The sequence below is a fragment of the Oryctolagus cuniculus genome, chromosome 9 (genome assembly GCF_051225735.1).
Source record: "Oryctolagus cuniculus isolate XC-2025 breed Fujian yellow rabbit chromosome 9, ASM5122573v1, whole genome shotgun sequence".
NCBI classification, from domain to species: domain Eukaryota; kingdom Metazoa; phylum Chordata; class Mammalia; order Lagomorpha; family Leporidae; genus Oryctolagus; species Oryctolagus cuniculus.
In genome coordinates, this window is record NC_142875.1 from 128,450,127 (window position 1) to 128,468,941 (window position 18,815).

The 18,815-nt window shown below is 46.7% G+C and overlaps 1 protein-coding gene across 9 annotated transcripts in view; it reads left to right on the top strand.

Moving 5' to 3' along the window:
* Window positions 1-18,815, top strand: part of RESF1 (retroelement silencing factor 1) — a 32,871-nt gene that overhangs the window by 10,645 nt on the left and 3,411 nt on the right. For 5 of the 9 annotated variants that reach the window (XM_089303965.1, XM_089303966.1, XM_089303964.1 and 2 more), the window contains one exon: window positions 13,017-18,482. In XM_089303965.1, coding sequence (XP_089160091.1) covers window positions 13,073-18,482 — 5,410 coding nt within the window. In that variant the 5' untranslated portion in view covers window positions 13,017-13,072. Of the gene's footprint in view, window positions 1-4,451; window positions 4,650-13,016; window positions 18,483-18,815 lie in introns of all 9 variants that reach the window. The other 4 variants (XM_089303967.1, XM_089303968.1, XM_089303963.1 and 1 more) reach the window with 1 other exon arrangement.

The following is an 18,815-nucleotide window of genomic DNA, read 5'->3' on the forward strand; positions in this document are numbered from 1 at the left end:
CATAGATACTAATACTGCTTATTTCTTACAGGCGTTATTTAATAATACTGTCTGCTTTGGGATTGTCTGTGCTAGTTCAAGACTGACAGTATTAAGGAAGCTGCTTGGTTGACAGTTTCTCAACTGTTCTTTGCATTGGGTGGATACAAAATCATTTTAAATAATTTTTTAAATAGTTCTTTAGTTTTCATGAGATCTTTAAGAAATTGGACTGAGTAGTTACATTTATTGCTCCTTGCAGCCATTCCCTTTAATCTTTCCCCCACTTTTTTTTTGTTTTGTTTTAAAGATTTTATTTATTTGAGAGGTAGTTACAGACAGTGAGAAGGAGAGACAGAGACAGAGAGAAAGGTCTTCCATCTGCTGGTTCACTCCCCAAATGGCTGCAACAGCAGGAGCTGCGCCGATCCGAAGCCAGGAACCAGGAGCTTCTTCCATGTCTCCCACATGGGTGCAGGGGCCCAAGGGCTTGGGCCATCTTGTACTGCTTTTCTGGGGCGTAGTGGAGACCCGGATTGGAAGAGGAGCAGCCGGGACTCAAACCGGCGCCCATATAGGAGGCCAACCTCCTGTACCACAGTGTTGTCCTCATTATATAAAGTTTAAATCCCAAACCTTTCAAACCTAAAGATGACTTGGTAAGTTTTTTTTTTTTTAAATATAAGTTCTCCAGGGGCCTGCTTGGTGGCTGAGTGGATTATGTTGCTATGTGAGACCTCTACATCCTTATTGGAGTGCCAGTTCAAGTTCTGGCTGCTCTGCTTCCCATCTGGCTCCCTGCTAGAGAATATTGGGAGTCAAAGAAAGATCTCTCTCTTTGTCTCTCTCTGTGTCACTTGGCCTTTCAAATAAATTTTTAAAAACCTAAAAAATAAGTTCTTTAGATGATGAAACGTCGCATTTTATTTGTCTCTCTTTTGTATCTACCAGAACAGTTGGTCAGCACAATACTTACATCAGAAGAGTTTTCAATAATATATTTTTAAGACTTGTTTATTCAAAAGGCAAAGTGAGAGGGAGGGACAGAGACAGTAACGGATCTTCCATGTGCTGGTTCACTCTCTAAATAGCTGCAACAGTCCAGGCTTGGCCCGGAAAAAGCCAGGAGACAGGAGCTTCATCCGGGTCTCCCAAGTGGATGACAAGAATCTAATTGCTTGATTGTCACCTGTCGCATCCCTTGATTGGACCCTGATTGAAGAACTGAACTCGGGCAGTCTGGTATGGGACACAGGGCATTTGTGGTTGTCATTTTTGTCTTAGGAGAACTTAGATGTTCTTAGGGTTTATGTAACCATCCTTAACTATTTTGACAATATGGTCTGTTGACTTAAGTTTCTCAGAAAACATGCATAAACATTCAAAAGTTAAATGGAAGGAAAAGCTACAGGATTTATTCATCAAGCAAGTATTTATTGACTGTCAGACGAGCGGTGAGAATATCCTGGACAAAACCGAGTCCTGGTGCTCCTTGAAGACTCCTCCACTCTGGCATAGTGCTTATTGTTGGATTTATTACTGCAACTCTATTGCAAGACTACATGTTGCATTGGCATCATGGTGTCGTAGTTGAGCTGCGGCCTGCAATGATGGCATCCCATATGGGTGCCAGTTTGTGTCCTGGCTGCGCTACTTCTGATCCAGTTCCCTGTTAATGTGCCTGGGAAAGCAGTTGAAGATGGGGCAGCTTCTTGGTTCCCTGTACCCAAATGGGAGACCTGGCAGAAGCTCCTGGCTCCTAGCTTTGGCCTGGCTCAGGCCTGGCTGTTAAGGCCATTTGGGGAGTCAATAAGTGGATGGATGTTCTCTTTCTCTCCCTCTTTAACTCTACCTTTCAAATAAATAATAAAAAATCTTAAAAAAAAAAAAAAAAGACAACATGTTGAAATTGTTAATCGCCAGGGAAGTAAGAACAAATGAGAGTGGATATTAGAGTAAGCTTATTTTTATGGACTGCTTTGTTCTTTGCAACAGTAAAACAGGGTAAATGTGGCAGTGTAGTAGCTGTCCATCCTGGCTGGTGGTGATGTGAGAATCTGGTTCTGTTTGGTTTTGGGTCGGGACCATGCGAATGCGGAAGGGCAGGCAGAGAAGCAGTTGACTGAGGCTAGAGCGCCCTCCCGCATGAGGGAGGCGTTCCAGAGGAGGGTTGTCATTGGGGAGAAGTTGGATCCTTTGGGCCGTGTGGAAGCTTGCACAGGGTTCTGCAAATATGTCGTTGGTGTTACTGGTGAGTTGACACGTGGAGTTGGACAGGTGCAGCTGTAACAGCATCCTCTCTTGCTGTCGGCTTCTCCGTCTCGTTTCTGAGCAGCGAGGCGTTTTGTTCCAAGCGTGTCCCCCTGCACTACAGGCCTGCGTCTCTTGTGTCTTCATCCCTTTGTGTCCCTGACTATGAACCTCAGGCCTCCGCCGTCTCCCTTCTCTGTCACTAGGTGCTTAACTGCCCTGCCCCATGCACAGACCGTGGCAGTAGGGTAAGGAGCGGTTTGGGCAGCAGTGCAGAGCCCGTCTGGAAAGGTTTCTGTGAAGGTGGAGAGCTGAGAAAACGTGGGAGCTGGAGAGGTAGTTACTGTGCTGCTGTGAGAGCTCTGATGTAGACACAGGGTGAAGCCAGGGATGAAGGAGAAGGGAATGGGACTTTTTTGTCTGTTAAATCTTTAAAAATATTTATTTGAAAGAGGGAGATTCTCCATCGGCTGGGCCAGGCCAAAGCCAGGAGCTTCATCTGGGTCTCCCACGTGGGTACAGGGGCCCAAGCACTTGGGCCATCACCTGTTGCTTTTCACAGCCCTTTAGCAGGAAGCTAGATTGGAAGAGGACCATGCGGCACATGAACCTGTGCCAATATGGGATGTTGGCGTCTAAGGTGGCAGCAGCTTTCCCCACTATACCATTGTTAGGGTCCGGAAAAGCCCACCGCCCCGAGGAACTACTCCAAGAGACTTTTCTCTCATGCAACCAGCAAAGGGTTAAATTTATTGATCCAACATGTTGGAGCCCTCTGAACATATAAGGACAGAGGAGCAGTGAGGAACTACAGCATAGGGTTTATAAAGGCAAAAACCGCAAAATCGGGAGGGGGGAGAGAATACACGGTTGCTAAGCGGTTGCTAAAATCTTACAATGAGCAATTATGATCTTAAGACATAGACAAATCACATCTTCATTATTAGCCCAGGTAACCCAGGTGCAACCTTTCTACTTTCAAGCTTGAGCGATCACGCTAGGGGACTTTTGTGCTCTGCCAAGGGTGATGTAGTGCACTGCTATTGTCCGACTATTTGAGATCATAGTTTCAGACCAGAGTCTCACGGTGGGGGGGTGCTTTCCCAGAATGGAGTCTCAAGTGCTCCAAAATGGAGTCCCTACTGTCAAGGTGCTACTTCACTCTGTTTTATTTTCACAGCTGCACCAGGAAGGTTTAAACCTGTAAGCTTAAGCTTAACTTTTTACACCCGCACATATACAATTTTAACTCTTCACCATTATGCCAGCCCCTGTTTATTTTGAAAACAAAAGCAGGCAGCCACACAGAGAGTGCCCATCTCTGGTTTACTCTACAAATGTTACCAACAGCCAGGACTGGGCCAGATGAAAACTGCGAGCTGGGAACTCAGTCCGTGTCTCCCATGTGGTGGCAGTCACTCCGTCATTGGAGCCTTTGCTTGCTGCCTTGCAGGGTCGGCATGAGCAGGAAGCTGGGAGCTGGGACTTGAACCCAGGTCCTGCAGTGTGGGATGTGAGTGTCTTAACTGGTGGGCTAATCCCTGCCGCAGGTATGGGCTTATTTATTTATTTATTTATTTAAAGATTTATTTCAAAGAGTTGCACAGAGAGAGAAGGTGAGGCAGAGAGAGAGAAAGAGAGAGAGGTCTTCCATCCACTGGTTCACTCCCCAAATGGCTGCAACAGCTGGAGGTGGGCGGATCCAAAGCCAGGAACTGGGAGCTTCTTCCTGGTCTCCCACGCAGGTGCAGGGGCCCAAGCACTTGGACCATCTTCTGTTGCTTTGCCAGTTCATTGTAGAGAGCTGGGCTGGAAGTGGAGAAGCTGGGGCTCAAACCGGTGCCCATGTGGGATGCCGGCACAGCAGGTGATGGCTTCATCCACTATGCCACAGCGCCGGCCCCAGGAATGGGGTTTTTAATGTTGAAATTTGATAGGAGATGGGCCAGTTTTGTCATTGTAAGTGCAGTTTTGACTTATGAGTCTGTGTTTCATGCTTTCTTGGGGCAGGTAGATGACAGAGGATGCTGTTTGTTGAAGGAAGTATGCCGGAGATGGCGTGTGGGGACCAGGAGTACAGAAAAGGACTTAAACAGTGGGAAAAATAAATCACTTTTAGTGTAAGTCAGAGTTCAGTAAAACATGGTAGACTCGTAGGCAGTGTTTTTAAAGTTATGCTGATGAAGTAACATTAGCTTGTGGCTTTTGATTTTTTTCCTCAGAAAACTTGAGCTGTTACCTGCGCATTTTTATAAAAGTTATTTGAAAGGCAAAGTGAAAGAGGAAGTGACAGAGAGGAAGAGATCTTTCATCTGCTGGTTTGCTCCCCCAGTGGCCAAAACAGCCAGGGTTGGTTCAGGCCGAAGCCGGAAGTCCAGAACTCTGTCCAGGTCTCTCCCATAGACGTGGCAAGGCCCCAGGTACTTGAGCCATCTTAAGCTTCTTTCCCAGGTTGGAATCTGAGTCGCCAGGACCTGAACTGACACTCAAATGGGATGCCGGCATTGCTAGGGGCAGATTAACCTGCTGTGCCGTGACGCTGGCCCCCAGAGCAGATTCTTACGTTCAGCTGCACTTGATCTTGTCAGGTGAGCACCATCTGTGCCACAGGTGTGGGTGACAGGTGAGTGCCAGTCTTGCCGCTGGTGCGGGGGATGGGAGGTGTGCGGCAGAGGTTTCAACCAGAATTGATAACCGGACCATAAAAACCGTGCTGCTTGTGATCTTTATTATGACAGTTCCAAAAGTTCCAGCAGCACCTTCCATCCCAAAGTAGGGACTGCTGACTTGGAGACCGATTATCCAGTCCTTCGATTTGTAGTGCGTCATGCATTTGTCTCTGGTCTACTCTGGGCAGTTGGACTTGGGGTCTCATTACCCTTGAGTAATGTCAGATTCTTTCCAGGGTGGCTGCGGCATCTTCACAGACCTCTGTTCCCCCACTCATCCCCTCGCTCTGTGGAGTTCCAGGTGCTTTTATGATCAGTTTCTTTTTTTTTTTTTTTTCTTTTGTGTCAGCAAAGGAGAGGGAGAGAGAACAAAAGAACTCCAGAGTTACACATATGGGATGATGGAATCACAGGTGGCAGCTTAGCCTGTTGGGTCACCATGCCTGACCGTTTTGAGAGCATTTCTGTTGTGTCAATTTAGGTTTCCAGTTTTTGTTTCTTGCACATCATGCATTTGTCTCTGGTCTACTCTGGGCAGTTGGACTTGAGGTCTCATTACCCTTGAGTAATGTCAGATTCTTTCCAGGGTGGCTACTTTATATCACAGACCACTTGCTGCTCCTGTCACTGTCAAATTAGAGTTGGGTTTTACTGTGCTTTCTTGGTATTGTCAGTTGTAAAGCCTGCTGGTGTTAATGAGCACTTTTCAAAAAAGTGTCTGTACGAAGTGTCTGGTTAAGTCTTACTCTGTCTTTTAAAAGATGTTTTATTTATTTGAAAGAATGAAGGGGGCAGAGAGCATGCGAGCACACCTGCCTTTTCCTGGTTCACTCAGAGCGAGAGCAAGAGAGCGGGAGCCTGCCTTCCCTGGCTTCGCACCTTAAATGGCTGCAACAGATGGGGTGGGGCTGGGCATTGCTGAAGGAAGCAGCTGCATCCAGATCTTTGGTGGCTGGAACCCAGGTGCTTGAGCCATCATCTGCTCTTTGCCCCGTGCGTTAGCTGGAAGCGGGATTAGAAGTGGAGTAGCCAGGGTTCCACCTGACACTCGGATAGGAGATGTGGGTAACCCTCCAGGCAGCAGCTTAATCCACTGCACCACAGTGCTTGCTCCAAGTCTTAGCCTAAGTTTGTTTGGTCTGCATTTTTCTAAGACATTGTCTAGTCCAGATATGTAAGCTTTTGTTATACCAAAAAGTTTGTGGAAGTAGTTTATTTTGGTACAGATATGTTTTTCATGGTACAGAAGTTTAAATCTTGCCTCCTCATGTGTTGTGTGTTTTCTCATTCAGTGACTTGTTTTTTCACTCCCTCAGTGATGTTTTGGAGTAAATAGAAGTTGTTAATTTGGTGCATTCCATGTTGTGATTTTTCCCCCTTACAGCCAATGTTTTTTGTGCCATTTTACCAAATCTTTCTTGGATGTCCACTTGACCCAGGACCGCTCATTGAGGAGATCTTTTCACTACCTTTGTAATAAATCAGATGTCCAGACAAGAGATTATCTTTGTCCTCCTCGTCCCCGGTTTTTTGCATTTTCTTTTATTTTTAGAACCAGCTTATACATTTCTATCAAGTCCTTTTGGAATTTTTATTGGGATGGCATTGAATCAGTATGTGAGTTTTAAGATAATTGGCATCTTTAACATTCAAATTTGTGAACATGGTATGCGTTTAACACTTAGGTCTTTGCTAATTTCGCTCCTGGACTCATAATGGGGTTGTCTCTTGGTAAGCCCATCATAATAAAAAAAAAATGCATTTAATACACCTAAGCTTCCAAACATCATATCTTAGCTTAGCCTGCTTAAAATACGCTCAGAACACTCGGTTCATCTTACAGCTGAGCAGTATCTGGCATGAAGCCTGTTTTATAATAAAGCATTGATTGTTGTTGTCCTGAAATGCTGGCAGCTCAGTGCCCCGTGGAGTATCCGGCGTTTACCTGCTGAGCGCACGCGTGGCCGGCTGGGAGCTGCAGCTGCTCGCTGAGTGCTCTGCTGAATATTGCTAGCCTGGGGGAAGTCCTGGTTCACACTGACAGGACCGTGCGTTGATTTTGCACCATTGTAAAGTCACAAATTTTAAATCGGAGCCATCTGTGTTTAATTTTATGTGATATTGAAAATGGTTTTTTGGGTTTGAAATTATTGCTGGTATGTTTCTATACTGACCTTGTTTCCAGAGATTTTAATAAATTGTAACAGTATAGCCAAAAGATCTGTGGATTGTTTTGGATATTCTATATAGATTTGACGTTGGTTTGATGTTTTCCTCTCTGATTCTTACTGTATGGATTTTTTTCCCTATTCTTATGCCAGCTAGAATTTCCAATACAGTGATGAATAGGTGTGATAGGGACTTATTTGTTCTTACTGTGAAATTTTTAGCTGCCATTTATCACTACTAGGGAAGTTTCTTTTTATCCTTAGTTTGATACTATTCTTTTGTTGAAGAAAATTGGGACTTATTTTTACTTACTTGAAAGGCAGAGTGATGGAGAGAGGGAGGGGCAGACACAGAGGCAAAGGTCTTCCTCCTGTTTTTTCAGTTCCCAAATGGCTGCAGTAGCTGGGGCTCACCCGGCTGAAGCCAGGATCCGGTATCCCCAACCAGTGCTCAGGAGTTGCCAGCATCCTAGCAATTGGCTTAACCCATCGCGCCACAAAGCCAGCGCCAGAACAGTTGTTCTGGTAATGAATGGGTGTTAGGTTTATCGGAACTTACCTTGCACGTGTTTGTGTCTCTTACCACTGGGCTACTGGGAATTAGTTTTAAAATGTAAAACGTGTCCCCAAAATGAACGCTTCATCCTTAGGTGGTGGTAGAATGCTCCTCTAAGGCTGCACAGACCTGGAGATGCCTGTAACAAAGTCTCTCTGCTAGGATGCTCTTAGTTTGGGTCAGTACTGGTTTGGTGTAGTGTTCAAGGAGTTTGTCCATTTCACTTAAATTTCATATATGTTAATGTAAAGTTACCAAAATACGTACTTAACATTTTAATGACCAAAGCATATAGTGGTAACCTCTCTTCTCAACTGTTGTATTTTTCCATGATTTTTTTTAAAAGATTTATTTATTTATTTGAAAGTCAGAGTTAAACAGAGAGATGATAGGCAGATATATAGAGAGAGAGGTCTTCCATCCGCCGATTCACTCCCCACAATGCCCGCAACGGCCTGAGCTGCACTGATCCAGAGCCAGAAGCCAGGAGCTGGGAGCTTCTTCTGGGTCTCCCGTGTAGGTGCAGGGGCCCAAGCACTTGGGCCATCTTCTACTGCTTTCCCAGGCCATAGCAGAGAGCTGGATTGAAAATGGAGTAGCCAGGTCTCGAACCAGTACCTAAATGGGATGCTGGCGTTTCAGGCCAGGGCATTAACCTGCTGTGCCACAGCGCCGGCCCCCTTTTTCCATGATTAATGTTGTCAGGGGTGTGTTGATTTTTTTTTTGTTATTCTTTGTGAAGAGCCAACTTGTAACATACCTAATCACTTTTTTCTATTTTAGTTCACTCTACCTTCCTTCCTTTCCTTGAATTAACTTGTTCTTTTTTCCAATAAATGTGGAAAGCATTTCAACTTTTTTTTTTTTTCAAGTATATTTAACTTTGACAATTATCCTGTTACAAGTTCATTGCTTGTTTTTTTTAGCTATTTGGCAATTTTCAAGACTTTTCCTATAATTTAGATTGATTCCACTGTAGATTAATGGATTCGTCTGAATGATTTTTTAGCTAATTACTTTTTGGAAGGGGAGAGAGTGAATGAAGTCTTACTCACTGGTTCCTTCCTCAAATGTCAGGCACATCCCAGCTGTTCGAAGAGCTGGGAACATCTCTAAAATTAGTGGCCTGAATCCAAACACTTGAACCTTGACCACTGCCTCCCAGGGTCTGTGTTGTTAGAAAGTTGAAGTTAGGAGCTGGGACTGAGTATCAGCCAGGCACTGGGATGCAGGGTGCAAGCATCCTGAACAGCATCTTAACCACCAGGCCAGAGGTCCACCGCCTAAATTATTTTAAATCTGAGGTTATTGGTAAAAATTCTGTTGTACTTGGAAAGAATTTATATTTTGTCGTTGTTGGGTGTAGTGTTAATGTTTAATTTTTATATTCTATCCCCCCCATCATTTAGTGAGAATCCATTTTTACATATGTCAGTGTACTGTTAATGAGAGTGGAATAAACTGCTTCATCTATTTTGGAAGACAGTTTGTTACACTTGATCAAAGTACTTCTGATGACTTCTGACACAAGATTTCAGCCCTAGGAATTCCCCACAGGTTTAGCCCAAATAATGTAAAAGCAAGGATGTTCAATGTCAGAGATACTTTGGTTGGGTTGTGTTTTGTTTTGTTAAATTGTTTTAGATTTATTTGAAAGGCAGGATGAAAGAGGGAGAGAAAGTCTTCCATCTGCTGGTTCACTCCTCAGGTGGCCACAACAGCATGGTTTGGGCCAGGCAGAACTCAGGAACTAGAAATTTCGTCTGGGTCTGTCACGAGAGTGGCAGCAGCCCAAGTACCAAGGCCATCACCTGCTACCTTCCCAGACATGTTATCCTGGAGCTAGATTGGAAGCCCAGCAGCCTGGACTCCACGCAGCATTCCCATGTGGGATGCTGGCCGCCTAGGTGGTGACTTAGCCTCTGTGCCACAACACTGGCCCCAGTGTCAGATAGTTGATAAGAGCAAAACTTAAACCAGGTGTCCATCACTTGAAGACTAGTTAAATGGTAGTGTGAACAAACAGTATTCCTCTGCATTCACACTGTATTTCTCATTTATTTGAGAGAGTTAGAGGCAGAGGGAGGGAGAGACAGAGAGAAAGGTCTCTGCGCTGGTTCACTCCCCAAGTGGCCACAATGGCTGGAGCTGGGCCATTCTGAAACCAGGAGCCAGGAGCTTCCAGGTTTCCCACGCAGGTGCAGGGGCCCAAGCACTTGGGCCATCTGTCAGTGTTTCTGAGGCCATAGCAGAGAGGTGGATAGGAAGAAGAGCAGCCAGGACTCAAACTGGTGCCTGAATGGGATGCTGGCACCACAGGCAGAAGCTTAGCTTACTGTCTCACAGTGTCAGCGCACATGCTGCACCTGTAATACCACCAACCAGGTGGCCTGCAGTTCAGTTCTAACTGAACTATCTTCCTGGAGTCAATGTCAAATCAGACCAGAACTCAGTTTCACAGCCTGTCCTTACATGTGACTCCCAGAAGATACATTGGGGATTTTCCTGATACCCCTCCTAGGGTTTGGGAGTGTGCAAGAATGACTCTCAGAACTCAAGGAGATGCCATGCTGGCATTTATTCTACAGGATGTAGCCCAGGAAGAGCTACATGGAAGGTGTGCATGGGGCAAGGCACTGCAAGGTAGGGGTACTTCCTGTGTTCTCTGCGCATGCCCCCTTCTGCCGCCAGTTTGTTCACCGGCCTTGAGTGAAGCTCACTGAGCACATCTCACTTAAGAGCTTACTTAGCCTTTAGCTTTCCCCTCCCTTTATGGAGTGGAGCTGGAAGCTCCAGCCCTGAGCTCACAAGGTGTGTTGCAGCCCCACCCTGGGGCTGTCCAGCCCCCTGTCACTCCACTCAACAACATAAAGTCAAGTGTGAGCTGAAGACGCTGCTCCAGAGTAACAGAACCACCGTGGTCACTTGGGAAAGGCAGATGTTGTAGGAGCTTCGTGCTTGGGACCAGAGACAAAGACAAAGTCCTTTTCTTGGTATGCTTGTCGCCAGTGCCTACTGTCACTCAGCTCAACAGGGCTTAAGGGTGACGTGTCGGAACACACGGACACACGACTGTCTTTCTGATGAAAGGTTATTGCCCACACTCGTTCACACTAGGGCTTCACTACTCTGCATACCAGTCTGTGTAGTTATATTCATTAATCCACAGACCATAACACACACCTACCATCGAAGCAGTCTCAAAGCCAATCCAACTATAGTAATATAAGTACAGCAAAGAATATGGCATTATTCTTAATCATAGGGTCGAGGCACATTCCTTCATATTACACATGGCTAATATCTTCATAAATGCTGCATTCTCAACGTTCATTTCATGATCACAAAAAGTCCAGAGTACGAAGTCTCTGTTACCACTCGGAGAGATGGATCTCGGAACAATTGCTTCCAGGCAAAAGTTGTAGGATGACTGTCACTCTGGGCAGTAGGCTCTGAGTTCCCAGGCGGACGGCAAGGTGAGGGGTTGGAGAGGTCCCCTGCAGTTGGGTCTGGCAGCAGGCTGAGAGTTGTTGAGGTGTGGGCTCTGGTGGAGTTTGGTCCTGTTGTCACCTTGTGCTGCTGCAGAGTAGCGAGCTGGCTTTTCAGCTCCAGGTACATCAAGATCTAGAGGTTCACACGTACTGGGCCATGATCCCCAAGGGGATGGAGAGTGCTGGAAAGAGCTCTCCTGTATCCTTGCCACTCCAGGGAAAAAGGCCCCTGGTGGGGGTCTGGGTGTCAATCAATGCCATTACGGAATTTCCCGGGTGCCATCAGCTGTGTCCGGTGCTGTCAATCACTGTGCTATTATTGAGGGGACTTGGGGTTATCGTCCTTAGCCAGTTACCATACTGTCTGGAGGTGTCTGTTCAGTCTGATGGGGAGATGTTTTTCTTTGCAGACACTAAACAGCATAAATGATGTCATCAGCTCCTAGCTTAGCATAAGTAACTCCATTCTTATCTTAGCTTGTTTGTGGTTAGTGGTGCTCTGTAACCCATTTGGGACTACCATGAATTTCTCCATGGTCCACCTCTTATTGTTGGATAAGTGGTGATCCATGACCTGTGTTTGGGATTCCTGTGGGATTCCCCACAATGCTGCAGGTGGTAGACCCATAATTTGCAGTGTTGTACAGGCAGTCAATTAGATGGTTGTTTTATGTGTAATGAAATGCAACATCCTAGGTATAATCAGTAAATACAGGCAAATTGCAGACAGTGTATTTGATAGGATTCTATTCATTTTAAAAAATTTTGCTTATGGATTAGGTGGTTTTTTTTTGTTTTGTTTTGTTTTTTTGGATTTATTTATTAGAAAGGCTGAGTTAAAGAGGCAGCGGGAGCAAGGGAGAGAGGTCTTCCATCCTCTGGTTCACTCTCAATGGCTGCAACAGCCTGAGCTGGATCCAATCAAAGCCAGAAGCCTGGGGCTTCCTCTGGTTCTCCCACATGGGTGCAGCGTCCCAAGAAACTTGGGCAATTTTCTGCTGCTTTCCCAGGCACATTAGCAGGGAGCTGGATGGTGAGTGGAGCAGTCAGGACTTGAACCTGCACCCATAGGAAATGTCAGCACTGCAGGCAGCTGCTTTACCCACTGTGCCACAGTGTGGACCTCATGTTTCCTGTTTGCTTATGCCTAGACATTTGTGAGAAAGATAGGTAACATCGTATGTATACTCCTGCCATTTCTAAATTAAGCGTGAATGGTAAGAGTTTCTTAGCTATGTTTTGGAGCCCTTTTTTTTTTTTCCTTCTAATAGTGAACGTGGCTTATTTAGATTATAGAGCTTGTTGAAATAAGTGAAAGCGGGGACTGGCATTGTGGTTTTCAGTGAGTTAGACTGTTGACTGTAGCACTGGCATCACATAGCGGAGTACCAGCTTATGTCCTGGCTGTTCCACTTCCAGTCCAGCTCCATGCTGATGCACCTAGGAGGGCAGTGGGAGATGGTAGTGTTTGGGCCTCCGCCCCCCATGTGGGAGACTGCACTGGAGTCCTGGGCTGTGGGCTTAGACCTGGCCTGCCCTGGCCTTGGCCACTGCAGCCATGTGGGGTGAGAGCCAGCAAATGGAGAGGTCTCTCCCTTTCTCCCTGCATCCCCATCACTCTGCCTTTCAAATAAGTGCTTGTTTTTAAGTGAAAGCAGAAAGTGATTGCTACTTAAATAGCAGATGACAGTTGTGTCGTGAAATGAATTCCTGTTGCGCAGTCCAGAAATTTGATTGACAGTTGCCTCATTTGTTACTGTGTCCTCATCCTTATTGTTGCCGTTCCTCTTGCCAAAGTAAAGGTGAGACTTGTCTACTTTGAATTTTCAGTAATTAGGACAGACAGAGCTACTAATTTTCTTACAAATTCAGTGTTTCAATAAACAATCTTTATGTCTTGCAGATTTTGATGCTGAAAACAACTGGCTTTCAGATAGCTGCTGCTGTGACAGATCAACCATGAACTGGAATGCAAAACCAGAGAGTGCGCCGTTGCCACCACCGTATTCTAAAAGTCAGCCTTTCCTGCAGCAGTCTTTGATAAGCCAGCTTCTGAACCCCTCCCAGAGTTCTGTTGGCTACCCTGGAAATCAGGAAACATGCATGTATCCCAGTAACTCCAGCTCCGTGTCACAACCGCCGCCGAGTATCCGGAATTACAAGACACCTCGTCAGGTTCCTATTCCTGATGCGTATAACAGGACAGTGGTGACCTCACAGACTTCGGTAGAAAGAATGACATTTGCAAATGTCAGAGGACTCAAACAGCCAAGTCATAATTTGCCAGTGTCTTCAGGAGTTACACAGAATGTATGGGTGACCTCACCCGTGAGGGTGTCTGTGCCCTCCCATTCCGGGGCCAGTGCATCCCATCACTCTGGCCTTGGAGCCGGCGCGTCCAGCGTGCACGTACTGCAGAGCCAGCATGTGACATCGGACGCCTATTCCATGCGCCTGCAAGGGGTCCCTTCAAATTCTGGAAGAGGTCCTGCCGGTTTTCAAGGAAATCAGGGACTTAACCAGTGTTTGTCAGAGCAGCAGGTTGATTGGTCACAGCAATATGGATCTAATAACTCAACTTACCCAAGTTATAGGCCACTTCCCAGGCAGCACAATTACTCACCACACAACTTCTTGCAAGATCCTCCTGTTCAGAAACAAAACCTCGAGCCACCTGTCTTGTTACAGATTGTGCCATCTCCGTCGTTGCAAGTTAAAAATCTCCCAAATCCTTCCCTGACTTCACAGCCAAAGCAGACGGCAACTACACCATCCTATCACTGTGCTGCTCAGACCGAAAGAAGACTCCCCCCTCTTCTTCCCCGGCCCCCTCCCCCTCCTGCTCAGCCTCCCCTTCCTCCTTCTTACCCCTGCAGGTACGCGAGTCAGCCTTCGCCAAGCACTCAGCCTGTGAACAGACTCTTGTCTGTGGAAGTGCCCCAGAGTCAGGAGACGTACCCACCTGGCATGCAGAAAGATGCTTACAGAGGCTTCCAACAGCAGTGGCAGAACACCAGTGAGAATGTCACCACAGGTGGCAAATTCTGTGGCTTGAAACTGAATACCACTGTTAAACAGCCTTTCATTGAGCCAGTTAGACCTTCTGCGCCTAGTGTTCAGGCCCTTGGTCAGAACAATCAAGAGAAAAGAACTGATTCTTGCAATTCAGCGCCAGATCCAGTACTGGACACATATATCACAAAAGAAAAGCTAGTGAGAGACATTAAAACTTTGGTAGAAATCAAAAGGAAATTTTCAGAACTTGCAAGGAAAATTAAAATTAATAAAGATCTTTTGATGGCAGCAGGTTGTAGTAAGATAACTAACACTGGTTACAGTGAACCAGGTAAAAAATCCGAATTGCATCTGAAAGAAACGGCCAAGATCCAGCCCAGTCCACAGCCTAGCCTGGTAGCTCCAGAGGGCTCAGGGGGTCACCCGGCAGCCGTGGGACCTGCTGAGGACACAAGGAGAACACACTGCAGGGTGAATCCCGCCATTCAGGAGATCAACTGCAAGGAGTTAGATCAAGTCAACTCTGTCTGTGTACAGGAGTTGCCAGTGCCGGACCAGGTTCATGATCTGAAAGTTCTGACTTTGAAGACACCAGGTGCTGATGTTACCCAAGCAGCACCGAGTAACACACAGCTGCCATCAGAAAACTTTGTTGCCGTCGAACAGAATACCCCAGCCGTTTCTGAAACAATTTCTGTTCCCCAGACTGTGCCTTACGGGGCATATGTACATCAAAATAAGCTACATCTCAATTTACTCGCCCAGAATGAGGAAACTCAGAGTAAATTATTAAAAATTGCCCCACAAATGATTCAGGATTCTAAAGCAGACAGTTCTGAAGTGAACCCAAATACCCAAATCACAGACAACCAATTGACTTTAAAAACAGGAGCAGTGCCAGGTATTTCTAATGTAAATGTTGAGGCTTTGGGGAATTCTCTCTGCCTTGAACGACAGTCTTCCTCAGAAGGAATACTTGGGCAGAGTCAGTGTTCTGTGGAATTGTTGGCAACTTGTCTCTCTCTCTGGAAAAAGCAACCGCCAGAAGCTGTGGAGGATGAACAGTCAGGAACAAACAGAAAAGCGGTTGGAATTTCAAAGCCCGTGGAAGTCTGTGTCAGGGGTTCCGTTGCAGGAAATTCTCAGAACAGAGTAAACTCACAAGAATCCGTTTTGTCAGCACTATTGCAGAACCATGAGTCTACCAGCATTAATGTAACAAAGGGAACAGAACTGCAAATTGCTGTAGTGACACCCTTGATTCTTTCGGATGTGAAAACCTTGTCTCAAGTCAAAGAGGTGACCCCTGACACCTCACCTGACGTCATGTATCCAGTCATCAAAGAAGGTAGCGTTTGCAGCTTGCAAAGTCGCATGGCCGAAAACCCCAGACTGCCGGCTGCTTTGAAGGTTGATGCTGTCGGACCAGCGGCAAGTACTGCAACATCAACCAAGATCTTCCCACTGATGGAGAAGGAAAAGCACAACAAGGGAGCCCCTGGCAGTGTAGAAGGCACACCAGCTACCGATAAAGGAGGGGCCGAACCAGAACCAGGCGTCCGCTGTCCTCCCAGTGCCCACGAGACCTCATTTGAATGGAGCAAAAGTAGTGCTGTGAGTGACATGTTGCAGATTGACAGCATCTGTTCCCTTGTGGAAGGAGATACCTCTTACAATTCCCAAATAGCAAAGATATTCAACTGCTCCCCGTTGAGAAAAGTTGAGCCGCAGGAAATTTGTGTACCCAGTCAGGAAGTGACGAGTAGTAGCCAACAGAAAGAACAGCTAGATCATGCTGCTGAAGATGATGGCTTTGGTTTTCAAAAAGATAAGCTTGTACAGGGTGCAGATGTGTCCCCCGAAGAAGTCCGTCCGCCAGAGCCCCTGCGACCTCCAGAACTGCCGTCATCCGAGTTCCTGGAAGCACGTGGAGGAGTTGCAAAGACCAGCAGTCTGGAGCGTGCCAGTCAGACAGAAAGCACAGCCATGCCACAAGATGCTTGTCCTCGGGAAACCGATGTAGTTGGCAGATTTTCTGCCCAAGGTCCCCCAAGCCATGAGCTGGATGATGATAAAACACCCGTCTGGTACCTACAGGACCAGCTGTCAGAACTTTTAAGAGAGTTTCCCTACGGCATCGAGGCTGTGAGCACACGTGAATGTTGTGTGCACAAACAGATGACGCCTGGGATCTCAGATCGCACTTGTGATAAGACCACTGAGGATGGGGACTCCAAGGACTCAGCAGACCGAATACAAATCACAGTGTTAAGCTCAGAGCAGATGAAAGAATTATTTCCCGAACAGGATGAGGAGCCACCTGACGATGTCGTCAGAGTGACAGAAACTGAGCAAGAGAAGCCTGTCATAGAAGCAGGGAACCCAAGTGACCTGGAAACACCTGCCAAAGGACAAAGTAGCGATTCTGTGACCCTGGACTCAGAAAAAGACAGCGTCCACTGCTGTGCCTGGGGCTGGCTCTCCATGGTCTATGAGGGAGTGCCCCAGTGTCGTTGTAATTCCATTAAGAACTCAGTTCCGGTGGAAGAGAAAGGCAGGGATGGGGGTCCTCCTTTAGAGACCACCAGCTGTAAGCAGAGTGAAGGAGCCTCTGCTACGGATGGTCCTGTTACTGTATTGGCCGATCTTCCCAGTGATCCAAACGTGACGCTGACTCGTGGAGAAGAGAAAGGTGATCTTCCTGAAACACAAGGAAGCACTACAAAAGATCTGGCCAGCATGAAGCAGAGTACCCCAGAGTGGACAGCAAAGGAAGACATTGATGAGTTTTCTCCTAAATGTGATAGGGACGATACAAAAGATAGGTCTCAGTCAAACCAGAATGACTCCACCAAAGGTAGATCTCAGTCAAAACAGAAAAACTTGCCAAGCACGGAGCAAGAACCCAGTGGTCAGTTTTCACCTGGATGTGAGAACAGCAGTACAAAGGGCGCATCCCAGTCAAAACAGGGTAGCTCACTGAGAGCAGAGGGAGAATCATCTGGTCAGGGTTCCTCTAAGTGTGGCAGCAACAAGCTGAAAGACAGATCCCAAACCAAAGAGAAGGGTTCACTAAAGACAGAGCTTTCAGCTAGATGCGACAGCAGCAACACGAAAGGTGCATCCCATTCCAAACAGAGCAGCACCTCGCTAAGGACAGAGCAGGACCCAGCTGGGCACGGTTCATCCAAATGTGACAAAAAGCCAGATCCTTTGCCAAGTCACAAAAAGAAACGGAAACTGAAGTTCCACGAGGTAACATTTCACTCCACTAACAAGATGACGGCATTCTGCGAAAAAGCTTCTCAAGGGAACCTGCACAAGAAAACACAGACCCCTGGGTCAGTCAAAGCAGTGACAGGTTTCGTGACGCATAAAGATCAGTGTAGCAGGGGTGGTTCTGGGATGCAGTCTGTGTCACCAGAGAAGACAAAATTTAAATTCAAAGCAGGGGGCTCCAGACTCAAATATTTGGAGAAAAGGAAGTTGGACGTAGGGCACGTACTGGATAACGAGGTAAAGAAGAAGAAATGTGACGGACAGGAGCAGGACAGACATGTGGGAAGTGCACCCTCACCGGGTGACACTACGTCCAGCCCACATGAGAGAACCAGTGTGCAAGAAAAGACGGCAGCGCCCACTGCTACGTCCTCAGACTTGAAGCATGGTTCGTCCAAATTTAAGAGAGTGATAACGGCCAAGGAGTATTTACAAAGGCAGAAGCTTAAAGAAGCAGTGGGTAGTAAGGCGCCTAAGGAAACAGGAGAGAAAGTTGTGCCGAGTGAGTCTGAACACACGACACCCAGCAGGCCTCAGCCGCTCGCGGGGAGGTGCGGGAAGTCAAGTGAGAGACACAGTAGTGGGGGGTTGACCTTCAAAGAATCGTCAAGTACTTCTGCAAGCCGTATCAAAAACCTCAAAAGCCCACATTCTGAGGAGTCTAAAACACACAGCATCTCAAAGAGCAGTAAAGGAAAAGCTGATGGGAAGCAGCCTGACAAAATGAGCGTGGACAAAACCAAACCGGACAAAGAACTGACCCATGTAAACAGTGATGTGGAGTTCAGCCCTGTGCCTCCCCAGGCAAAGGATCAAAGGAAATCGTATCTGAACAGAGTCGCCTTTAAATGCACTGAACGGGAAAGCATCTGTCTTTCCAAGTTAGAGAACTCACCCAGGAGGCTGAGTGATAAGGAGCAAAGACAGGACGATAAACCTGCAGTGAAGGAGACCACAGAGAAGCTAAGCATGCTGGAGTTCAAGTTATGTCCAGATGTGCTGCTAAAGAACACGAAGCCCGGGGAGGAGCGCAAGGATCAGAAGCCTCACGTGAAGGAGCAAGCCCCTGTGCAAGGTCCAGTATGATTTTCTGGGTGTGAACGGCACTGCTGAGTGGCAGGTTGCTGCACGGGCTGGCACCACTGCTATCCGTGTGGGTGGGAAAGACGCAGGTGCTTCACGCCATTGCTTCGTGTTCTCCTGGGTTCACGTCTCACGGGGCATGTTGGGCGTTGTGCTGTTTATTGGCCTTTTACTATAAATTGGAGTGAACTACTAATAATGACTAGACCTTTATAAAGTTGTAAGGTTTTTCGGATACAGATTACTTAGGACCAAGAAGGCTATACTGTGAAAAATACCTCAAATCGTTTTAAGAGCCTTGGTTTTGTCATTTTTATTTTGGATT